The sequence below is a fragment of the Argiope bruennichi genome, chromosome 3 (genome assembly GCF_947563725.1).
Source record: "Argiope bruennichi chromosome 3, qqArgBrue1.1, whole genome shotgun sequence".
NCBI classification, from domain to species: Eukaryota; Metazoa; Arthropoda; class Arachnida; order Araneae; family Araneidae; genus Argiope; species Argiope bruennichi.
This window is the reverse complement of record NC_079153.1, coordinates 118,203,415-118,216,025: the sequence shown is the minus strand read 5'-3', so window position 1 is coordinate 118,216,025 and position 12,611 is coordinate 118,203,415. Positions and strand designations below refer to the sequence as shown.

The following is a 12,611-nucleotide window of genomic DNA, read 5'->3' as shown; positions in this document are numbered from 1 at the left end:
ATGCCTTAATTAATAATAATTATCTAATCATTAAACAATAATTACCAATTATGAATGCCACACACAAAATGATTTAAAATTTTTTGTGATAGAATATACCAGTAAAAGCACAAATCACCATTCAATACAAGATTGTAATTTCAGTGGTGAAGTGCTTGTGATTGAACTTTTGATGTCCAAAAATTATAAAAATGGCAAAAAAGAAATTAAGAAAATCGATTCATTTAAGAAACATGCTTTGTCGATAAAATAATATAAACATTGCCATTAATAATGACATAGTTGACATCATCAATACAAAGATCAATAAACATTGATAGAAACATTAAGATACAACTGTAGCAGTTGTAACCACAGGAATCTTAATAAAATTTTCATCAAAATTAATGGAAATGTTATCATAGATAAAACTCATCATAAGTTTAAAAAATCCTGCCTATCACATAATGGGATATCACAACTTGTAAAATGTCCCTAGTACTTTATTGCCTAAAATCAAACACAATATGTAATTAATACTTCTCTAAGTGCATTCTACTATCCCTTAAAGTTTGCATTAAATTATATTATTAAGATCCCTATATTAAATGATCTTACTCTCTACTAATAATAAAGATGAATAAATGAATGTGTGTATGCACATGCATTGACACTCTACAGTTCATATTATTTGAACTATAGCTGAAAATTTGGCACATAAATATCTTGCACTATGGGGCAATTTTTCTAATTTCAATTACTTAAAAATTGTCATAAATATTATTGCACATCATTTTGAATTTTTTTTTTTTAAATTGTATTATTTTAAATGTCTAATAAATTTTTCCTGAATGAAGGCGATTTTTTAAAAATATTTTTTATTACTTTTTAACAATATACCATTGCCCTGAAATTTAAACCATTTTAATTGTTTCATCAAATATTTAATCATCTGATTTCTTTCCACTGCTGAAAGCCAGAGAAGAAAAGTTCTATTTGATATCTATGGTAATTGCAAGATGAATAAAAAAGTGAAGTTTAATGTAAAAGCTAGAAAATAAATGAACTAATTTAGGTTTTTAACAATGCTATAATGTCATGAGATTGCTCTCCTTTAAAGGAATGAAGGTTTAAGGTGCATAATGCACAAATCATTAATATCTGGAAATTTTGACGGTGCCAAGGACATAAAATTATACCTAATTGATTAACATGAAATTAAATATAACCAAAGTCTATGGTAAACCAGCTCTTCACAAAAAGCAACTAGTGAAAATATATGCATACACTCTTATGTTCTAAAGATTGTTCCCAAAACGAATTCTCAAAATAATGTAATATCAGTGATGGCACCAAAATGGTAGCCATTAAATGTTTAAATATCATATTCAAGCTTTCAATAGGATATACAAATAATCTGATACTCAAAATTGTTGAAGAATTTTTCAAAACTTCATCATTAATATTTTTATTTCTTCCCCTTCTGAATGAAGGAGAAGAATATTAATGATTTTTAATATAAAGCAATAAATTTAAAAAGATATCCAAGTTTTCATTTATAAAACTACTTTTAGGAATTACTCTGATTCCAAATAACACAAATAATAAAAAATGAAAAGACTAAGTACAGCAAAATGTCCAAATGGACATAGCATAAATGTTCAAGAAGTTCCGTATCAAAAACTTTTAGAATTCAAAGAAAAAAATGGGCATTTCACCATTTCTTATAAAAGTAAATCAATAAATATCAGACAAAAGAGGTATTTATAAATAAATACCTCTGGTTTTATGAACAATTCTAATTAAAATATTAATTAGGTAGAATGTCATAAAATCTTCTTTCATCTGATAGTTCTAAACAAAAAAATGTCTGAAAATGTAGAAGAAAATTTTATTTTTTAGGATAAAGAAATGTGAAATAAAAAAATTTTTACGTATTCTTATTACATTTGATAAAATTTTCCTGCATGTTAAAAGAGAAATCATACAAGAATAAGTAAAAGCAAAAAACCTGGTCAGTTATTTTTTCAAAAGCCTTAATAGTAGCTTCTTTGTCAAGAGGCAAATCTTCTGTTGGACCAAATATTTTAGGAAAGAAATCTGGCTGAAGCCGACCGAGGCAGAGATTGGCATCAGTGACAGTTAAAGGACCACCTGGAAAAAAAATTATTAACACATGTTAAATACAATTGTTTTTTTCTAAGCAAAGCCATTTAAAAGATGAATATATTATTTACGAAAGTATCATTATATATACTTTAGCAGAAACTTATTAGATAAAATTAAATTTTATTAACTAAGATAATAATTTAGTCACAGAAAATGATACTAAAAGTAGACAAATAATAATCTAGAAAACAAAAAAATTTAGGAATTGGAATCATTTGTAATTCATCTCAGGTTTAAAAAGCCCATCTTCAGTAATAATAATTGCAACTACATGCAGGATATGATTAACCCTTCCAGGGTTCTTAAGCAATGGAAATCTCAGAGCCCTTTTCCTCTCCAAATTTTCAAAATATATATTTTATCCATTTTAATTTAATCTTGATACAAATATTTTTAAGTAGCAAATGAAACAGCAAATGTTAGTCGATCATTTTTCCAGAATTTAATCTACTTCTTTTTATAAATTCATTGTGAATTTTAGGATAATACAGCCTCTAGGGTCAGAGCTGACCTTAGATTACAGCCCAGTTAGCCAATTGGATAAGACAATGCTGATGATTCAGCAAGTGGATATTAATCATATTCCAATTTGATTGCTACATATTAAATAACTCAAGGTCTTTATTGAGTCATCTATTAAACAATATGAGTCATTGTCCCTTTGATTTCTGAATGCAGTTAGATAACATTTCCACTAAATTGTGCAAACATAGCCTTAAATATATCTTAAATATAGCCTTAAGGAATCATGTAATAACCTAACATATTCAAATTCTCAGCCTCCTATGATAATTTTGTAAAACTCAAATACCTTTTCTATAGCAAACAGGTCCAGGGTGTGCACCAGCAGATTCTGGTCCCACTACCAGAAGTCCAGATCGGAAAAACAACATTGAGCCCCCACCAGCTGCCACAGTATTGATATCAAGCTAAGGAGGAAAAAAATCATGCAATATTTAATAAATTTCACATTTTGTACATTTGTTTCATATGAAGAACAAACCAGCTTTCAATTGCACCTTCCACTAGATTTAATATAGTACACATCTTGTAAAGAAATAAATGTTCAGATAATTTTTGATGAAGAGTAGACTGGTGAAGTAAGGACAGGTAGCTACATGAAATTTAATTCATTATAATGCAATACACAGTAGCAATTCACTCATTAAGGCTACAGAGCTGCAATTCATCCCAAAACTATTTTAACTTATTATTAAAATAATTTAGAAAAAATTTGAAATTATTTTTCGTTTTTAGTCTTATTTGTTTGTCCTCTTCACTAAGGGAGTTGGTGATCAACAAATGCTATAAAGTAATAAAAAAAGAGAGAGAAAGAAAATAAATCAAACAAGAGAGAGGGTTAAGCTACTCAGCAAATAGCACAAGAATTTGCCAATTTTGCATAACTAAATGTTGAATTGGAAGATGAAAAACAACCTTTTCTTTCTTTGAACTAAACTGTAATTTCAAAACTGTATTTCCCCTAACCCTAGATAAGCACATGTTCAATTATGTTCTTATTTCGTTATTACACCTACATAAAATTAACTTATGTTCCCAACATATTTTATTTTTCTTATTTTCTCTTACTTGCAGTATATGGAATGTTACTTTAATAGTAACAAGGAAAAAAGTTAATAAATATTCAATAAAGTTATTGAATATTTTTTAGTAAATGTTGTTATTCAAAAATGGGTGTATGGATAATTTTCTAAAATAATAGCCTAATTCTTATAAAGATAGTTTAATCATTACAGTTAGGGGAGGGGGATAAACATGCAAATCTTCACAAAAATTTATTTTGCAAGCCTTTGTTCAGAGTAAAATTTAAAAATGTAGATTAGAAAAAAATATGTGAAGAGTAGGAAGTTAATTTCAAAATTCATTTCATTTTCTGTTAATAAAACTAGAAAGAGCTTATATCAATTGCTAGCTATTATTATGTTTGAAATGTAACTATTTTCAATTCATATTTGACTTCAATTCTAAAAATTTTAAACTAGTTACAGATTTTTTTTTAAATTGAAATCTACTTTAACATGCTCCTGTTGTCCTAAGATGCCAACAATATCATGTAATAAAAGTAGCAGTTAAAATTGAAACGGGCAAAGCATTTCCTATCCACTTGCTAGAAGAATTAGCATGCCTGCTTGTTTGGATTACCATTTTCGCACCAAACTAAAACTTTAAAATAAATTTCAATGAAACTTTTTTAATGACATTCTCATAATTTGATGTTCTTGCAACAATGCTCATTTCTGAGCAAAGAAGCAGCCAATGGCAACATATTTTACTGTTCACAAGAATATCAATTGTTTCCTTTGTTTATTCATTGATTCAGTCAAAGTGGGAATATAATATGCATCATTACAATCAATAACAATTCAAGTTTATAACATATAGAGAGATATAAGTGAAAGTATTATCAATAAATGGCATATTGAATGCTAACAAGTGTTTCAAAGTTCCACAAAATACAGCATCTTTCATTTCAAATCTGGAATTTTAGTACATTTAATATCAATTTTCCTGCTTATAAATAAATTCTATAGAAATATATCAATTACTTTTAAATTCAAATGATTTATATTCCAATTCATTTAACTCTCTTTAATAATACATAATATGATTCCACCACATTATGAATGAGTTATCAATAATTACAATTAAAATATTTAAATTTTACTACAAATTATGTCCCTGATAATAATATGGCAAGGCTCTTAAACAGATTAACTACTATTAATTACATTAGTTTGAAATACCAATCAGTGCTTTTTATCATCTCTATCTCCTCCCATTTTCTTCTTCTCTATTATTTATCCTATCTCCTTCTCATTTCAAGAATTCTCTTTGAAACAACCTCTACATACATTTCAAAATGTTTCAAATATGATTTAGTTAGTTCTATAAACTTTCCAGAAGTATAATAAATCATATAATTATATACAAAATCAATCTATTTTTCTTAGTACCAGAAAAAAACTATAGAGGGAGAAAAAAACTAAACAAAGAATACAAAGAAAAATTCCAAAGAATTAAAATTTAATTAGAAGACCCTACCAGTGATAGGTGAATATCAGCAAAATCAAACCACAATAAGATTTATTTTTATTTGTCTATTCTGTCATCTTATAAGATGCAGCAATAAATCTTATACTCGATATGATCCAGTTTTCAATTTAAAATAAAACTGAATTGCAATAATATTACAGCTAATAGTAAATCATGTCTGTATAGATTCCACCCAAAATAGTTTTTAAGTAGATAAATTCATCATAATGTTGGCACTTTTAGTATGTTATGCTTTTTCCCTCAATAAAAAAGGTGAAATTTTTGCAACTCTCACAACAATATAAAATAAAGTTATAAAAATGGAATCAAGACAAAAAAAATAGTAATGATTTTGCACATTTATTTTTGTTTCAGTAATGCTTTCATGCACAGATAAAAATCAAGGTAAAAAAAACTATTTTATGCAAGAATACAATTATATAAAAATTTCCCTCATTCATAAAATGACCATTAGGTATGCTCTCTAAATTGGAATAATGAATCATTTAGATTGATGAAATAAAATCTTATCATAAAACAATATGCATTTATAGACACATTGAAAAGGTCAAATTCAACGTGAAAATATAATTTTTAAATTCAATAGGCATTTTGCAAGGAAAAAAAAAGAATGTGACATCATAATGTAATGTAAAATAGCATATAGTTAGATGCCACAAAGAGTTTGCTACATAGCTGTGATAATATGCAAATTGAATCCATTATGAATACAACAAACCTGTGGTGCTTGAACACTAACACCTGCAATTGTTGTATCATATACATGATCATAGCTGCCATCATATCTGCTGACATCTGTAGAAGTCCCTGTAGAAAATATGAAAAAATAATTATCCACATATAATTAAAAAATTACACTAACCAATAAATTTCAATATTTTCCTTCAGAAGAAGAGAAGAAATGAAATGTTCCATCCAATTAGAAATACAAAGTAAAACAATTTATATATTTAGTAAAATTAAAGAGCCTGTTGTAATTCCATCTTCAACCATTGGCACAATTTCAAAATTTCATATGAAAGCTCACGATATCTAAATACATTATAAATGATTGACTGCTTCCCTTCATTTTTTTAGTGAAATCTCAAAGACACTGCTTTATTATAAATGTCTTGTGGGGGAGAGGATCTTGACAGTCTCCCACACTCGCTACTCCAATTCCCCCCCCCCTCCTTTCATAAGAAAGCTCATGATCTCTAGATAGGTCATTAACAATTGCTGGTCCCCTAATATCCTTTAATTTTGAAATTATGACAAAAGAATAACTCTGACAAGATTCCAGCCTCAACAACTAAACCAATATTGCAATTAACTTCAACGCTTTGCAACTATAATTAACTAATCAATCAATCAGGATGTCCACTGTTTATTGTGCAAGTTAACTAATATTTTAATAAAGTTTAACTAATGTTTTTTTTTTTGTAATAAAATACAGTTCTTCAAAACTGCTTGGCATGACAAAGTTAATACTCACATGATGAACAAGCAAACATTTACTAAAACAACTAGTCCAGGGAATAAAAATTATATAACTTGACAAACCTAAATGCATTATTTTCAATTAGAATATTATACTGGATGAAAAATAATTATACAGCAACTATTTTAAATTAAATTATACTTTTATTTTAATGTATCTAAAATTCCTTCATATACGAAATTATTACTTTTAAATCTGAAACAAATGATAATTGCCTAATAATTTATATAATGTGCCAATTTTAAAAACTAGCACACTTTATTACCATATTAAATATATATCTCAACTTTTAACTGCTTAAAAGTTGTAGTTTAAGTTATTTCATTCTATTTCTGTATATGTAAATATGACAATAAAAAATTAGTTGGTCCTTAAGCAGTTAAACTACTAAGTTTTTTAAATATCTGCAACCAATTTTTAGTAAGTTATGATCAAAATAAAATTATACCTCCCATATCAAATCCAATTACAGGTAAATTCGAATGTTTCCCAAATGTTGTTTTACTGTATCCTACAACACCACCAGCTGGTCCTGATAAAATGGCTCTAGAGCCACAAAATCTAAGAGCAAAATAAAAATTATTCTTATCAAATATAAATTTTATATAAAAAATAAATTTTGTGCTTATTTTGGTAACTTTATTCTAAAACTAGCTACTTTATTAAAAATTTCCAATTACTTGTCTGTAACTTACAAAGACACGGAAAACTACAAGAAAGTGAATTATACATGAATAATGTAATAAATATTTCAATGCTTCTTACTTTGGAGCCTTAATATGTTTCTTTTATTATTTTATCTAAATATTACTTTTAAAAACTCTAGCCTCATTTACTTAGCCTAACTTTAAAGTAGGTAAAAAATTACAAGAATCCATACACTCATGCAATATGTACATATGTATTTTAATATGTTTTATGATTTTAAAAGAAAAGAGAAAATTTAATATTTTTATAGAAACCATCTGGTCAATGCATAATAAATGAAATCAAGCATGCTGGATAATGGAGGATAATACAATTCCATGAAAATTCTTGACAAAACAAAGCAAAAACAATGAAAAGCCCAGCCAAGATTGAAACAAAGCACAGTGCTTGTACAACTAACAAAACATGCAGACAGTAGATTGCTAAACAGATAAAAGTCATGATACTTAATATAAACAATTAAAAAGCTCACTTTACATTTATCACTTCAAAAAGAGAATAGGTTTCTCAGGTGATCAACTTGTCTTTTATTACCTCCCAACAAAATGTGATATCACATGGAATTCTCTAGAAGAATTTCAAGATCTTGCTTGATGATAGAATCATAATTTTTACATTTTCTAGATCCTTCATTTTTGTTAGTAAATAAGTGCTACTATCGGGAAGGGAGGGGGGGGAGGCCAATGAATAATCCATGAAGAATATCTGTAAATCTCTATCCAATGATAAGAATAATCTAGCAGAGAAATAATATTACAGATTTGTAACACTAACTACCATTTAAGCACAAACAGAAAATCTATTACTAATCTTTGAAATTGAATTCTTATTATATATTTCCTTTTAAATATGTATAATTCATGTTCAGAATTATTTAATCAAATGTATTAATGCATTCCATAACTTTGCTCATGCTGTCAACTTGAGTTGTAGTTGATTATAATTACTAAAAAACTAAACAGAATGTAAAGGAAAGAATTACTTGATATATTACCATAATATATACTTTTAAACCATGAGTCCTTAAACTTTAAGTTTGTATTGCATAAATAAGAAGCAAAAAAAAAATATGTAGCATCATAACAGCATATTCAGATTAATAATAAATACATATAACATTCATATAGCATTTTACCATAACATATTATTAATTATATCTGTAAATAAAAATTTGACATAAGGAAATATAACTATATTATATAATGCAGTGAATTGTGACAATAATATAGAATACTAACAACTAAAATTTACTAGAGATGAGGTCTTCTTCATTGTAATCAATTTTGGAATTTCAGGCTTTATATTTATTAATTTAAAATACAAGTTTGTCTAAAGTGCAATGATCCCTATATTTATTATTAATTAATAGCACGGCTGAAAATCCAATTTTGCAAAGATATTATATGTTGAAAGGCATTAAAAATTTAATAACTTTTTTTAGAAATATACTTGCATTTATATGATCTTTGTAACCAAAAATTACATCAGTTATCTTTTTTTAACTCATTCAAGAGATTTATGTCACATGAAATATCTAAAATATCATAATGGACACCACTTTGAATTCATTTAATTTTTTTGTTTCAAAATTTTACTTCCACAAATATTATTCCACACCATTAAACTTATAGGTGATAATCCCTTATTCAAAAATAATTTATTTACATATGTTAGTATATCTTTAAGATATTTGCTAAAAGAAGAATTTAAAATAAAGGGGAGCAAAGCTTACAAATTCATAGGAGTCAAACCGCCATCTGACTGCATAAACAGAACATTCACTTCCTAAAAAATAAAATGAATTTCTTTAACAAAAACCATACTGCATTAAAATAAAAATATCATATGGTTGAAATTCCTGTAAATTAAAAAAAATTAACTATCCACATTACCTCTAGCTTGTTTTTAAATCCAGAAGAAAAATTTTCAGTGTATCTTTTGATACAAGGAGTTAAATATGCATCAACACATGCTAGAAGTAAAATGAAACATCTATAAATATTTAATAACACACTATGAACATAATATATTGGGTAATATGCAGAAACAATTGAAATAATTCATCTTTAAATACCAGAACTCATGCAAGAGTTCTGGGGTCAAAGAAAATTTTATACTCTCCTTACCAATATGTACTTACATATTCACATGCTTAGTCAAATATAAATTAATTTGAAATAAAAAAATGTTAACTTATGAAATATTTTAATGGAAATTTTCACTAATGTGCATTAACTATATGTTAGGCATCAATGATTTATTCACATACTTAATAATAAAATTATATTTAAAGTTAAATACATAAAACAATGCTATGTCTGTTATGATTTGAAGAAATCTAATAAACACATGACAATTTTGGCTGACAGCCGAGTATCCCAAGGCAATTATCTAATGCTTATTTAACAATATACAAAATCAGGTCATTTATTCTATAATTATACAATAAAAAATTATTTAATACTTAATTTGAATATTATGAACGATATTTCACAAGATAAATACCTGTATCTCCTCTAGGAACCATTCGTACCATGGGCATAATTTCTGATGACAGGGAAACATGTTCAAATCCTATTTCTTTTGCAATTTTTTGAATATATAATTCATGATCTGGGAACCTATCATTGGAATAGGTATATGCTAGATATTCAGTAAAAATATTTCTTTAAAAAAATTGCTAGAAAACTAAATATTATACTTACAAGTAAGAATGCATAAGAACAACTGCTAAACTTTTGATGCCTTTAGATAGAATAGAATGTAAATCATTCCTCAACTTTTCTTCATTTAATGGAGTCCAGACTTTTATCTAATAAGAAATATTAAAATTTGAAATTAGAAGAAATAAAAGAGTTATGTATGACATATATTTTCAATAACATATTAAAAAATCATGCATATTAAACTCCTATCTTTTACAAAATAGTTCTGTAATACATTTTTTTATCCTAATGTCATTTGCTAACATTGACAACAAAATACTAACACATATGAAAAATGTCATATATTTTCTAGGTAGTTAAATACATTTTTTAAAACATATGAAATGTTTAAGAACTATAGGAATATCAATAACACAGTTCCACTTGATAATGGAATTACACTCATTATTTGATATTTGATTCACAAGCAGATTTTACTCTGTTCAAGGGATTTTTTTTAACCTTAAAAGTCTAAATAACAAAAATCTTATAAAATATGAATGTGTAAAGCATAAGATCAACCATATAATAATAAAGTCTTCAAAGTGGTTATCAATATATAATTACATTTTCACCAGTAGTTCCTATTAAAACTGGAGCACTTCTTTTAATTTCACATTTATCCTGATGTAACACAATTCTTTCTTCAACTTCTATTACCTCTTCATATAAATTCTCTGGACAGGAAATCTCCTATGAAAAAAATGCATATTTCTATTAATACCATGCACACAAAAAATGCTTTCAGGAGTGACAAAAAAAAAAATTTAACTTCCTTTTCATAATATTAAAACAATATGAGAATGCTAAAGATATAATTTTAATAAAATGTTAAATTATTCATGAAACATTTTACAAATTATACAAACATTTTCAGCTTACAATGTTAATTAGCAATAACATAGAATCATAATTAATAATGGGGCAGAACTTCAGAATTTCAAGTATAGAAAGACCAAATGAAGCGGGGGGGGGACAGTTAAGATTAGAAGAAACAGTAAGAAAAGGACCCCATTATCATCTGTTTCATAGGTTTCTATATCTCTATAGCAACTACAGTAGCAGTTATTTTTAACTACAGCAACAGTTATTTTTAAAAATTATTAAAATTTTGCAGTTTTTATTTAACATTTAGGAATAAATTCTTGCATTCCATTTTTAATATTTTTGAAACATGATGATCACAACTAAAATAAAAATACAGAAAAATGTCCTTATTATAAAAAAAAACTTATTATTGTTTAATTTAATAAAAATTTAAGAAAGCAACAATATAAAAGAATAAAAAGAAATTCTACAGAAACACCACAAGCGAGCAAACTGAGCAAAATAATTTTTTATCTTAATATAACAAAAGCATAATTTAAAAACACTTGAGACACCTTCAAACTGAATGAATTTCAATAACATAGTTAAATTTATTACTCATCAGTTATAAATTCATGAAATCAAATTCTGAATACCTTTGTTTGTTTAATCAAGGCTATCCTTATGAATTTCAAATTCCTTAATTATTAGCAAATCAGATGGTTATTAATATTAGCTAACTTCTGATTATATTTAATAAAAGTGTTATGATTTTTTTTAATAAATTTTAATCAGTCAACATACCAAACTGAATATCTTTGGTCTAGATTGGTTGCCTATATGCAAAATATCTCTAAATCCAGCACTTATAACCAAAGCTATTCTTTCTCCTTTTCTTTCTAACAAAGCATTAGTGGCAACAGTTGTTCCCATGCGAATCCAATCAAGTTGTTCTGTATCAAGAAGATCTTCTGAAGAGTATTTTTTTCCAGTTAACTAAAAAACATGAAAATATTTTTTTTCATTGCCAATATTACTATCATAATATATGGAATCAAAATAACATGCTCACTATTTAAATTAAGGGATAGCTTTTTTTTTTTTTTCATCAAACATACATATATAAGAGAAAAATAAATTAAGATTAATCAAACATTTACACTAAAAACTAATGTAAACGAGTTCTCACAAGTAAACAAAGAATACAAATTCCATTACATTATTTAGACTTTCCTTTACATAACATAGAAAAAATTTAAATCAAAAAATTAAATCTATTTACATGAAACAATGTTAAAAATAAGCTTTCAATCACACAAAATATTTATAAAAAATATTACTTTACCTCTGAAATAATACGACGAATTCCTTCTCGAGGGGCATCTTTATAGTTGGATGGGTCATCTGAAAGAAGTTTCATCACCTTAACTTTACCACCGGGACAGAGAGCGAATACATCTGTGAAAGTACCACCCCTATCAATGGCGAAACTAAATTTTTCACTCATTTTATACAAAATTCTTCTATTTTAATATCGTAAAAAATAAAGTAGAAACTATAATTAATTTATATTATGGATTTGTAAGATTATTCAATCATTTCATCTGAAAGGAGGCCTCTTCTATCTACAAGTAATATCAACTAACTCCATACAAGATATGTGCCGTGAGATACGTGTGACATGACGA

General features: G+C 26.5%; 1 protein-coding gene across 1 annotated transcript in view; it reads right to left on the bottom strand.

Moving 5' to 3' along the window:
• The window catches only part of LOC129964134 (5-oxoprolinase-like), a 38,262-nt gene extending 25,656 nt beyond the window's left edge, over positions 1-12,606 (bottom strand). The window contains exons 1-11 of the mRNA XM_056078826.1: positions 12,269-12,606; positions 11,728-11,919; positions 10,684-10,809; positions 10,117-10,223; positions 9,917-10,032; positions 9,304-9,383; positions 9,144-9,196; positions 7,152-7,264; positions 5,942-6,030; positions 2,960-3,077; positions 1,991-2,133 (exon numbers count right to left, since the gene is read on the bottom strand). Of these exons, the coding sequence (XP_055934801.1) occupies positions 1,991-2,133; positions 2,960-3,077; positions 5,942-6,030; positions 7,152-7,264; positions 9,144-9,196; positions 9,304-9,383; positions 9,917-10,032; positions 10,117-10,223; positions 10,684-10,809; positions 11,728-11,919; positions 12,269-12,430 (1,299 nt within the window). The 5' untranslated portion in view covers positions 12,431-12,606. The remainder of the gene's footprint in view (positions 1-1,990; positions 2,134-2,959; positions 3,078-5,941; positions 6,031-7,151; positions 7,265-9,143; positions 9,197-9,303; positions 9,384-9,916; positions 10,033-10,116; positions 10,224-10,683; positions 10,810-11,727; positions 11,920-12,268) is intronic.
• Between the last annotated feature and the right edge of the window lie 5 nt (positions 12,607-12,611).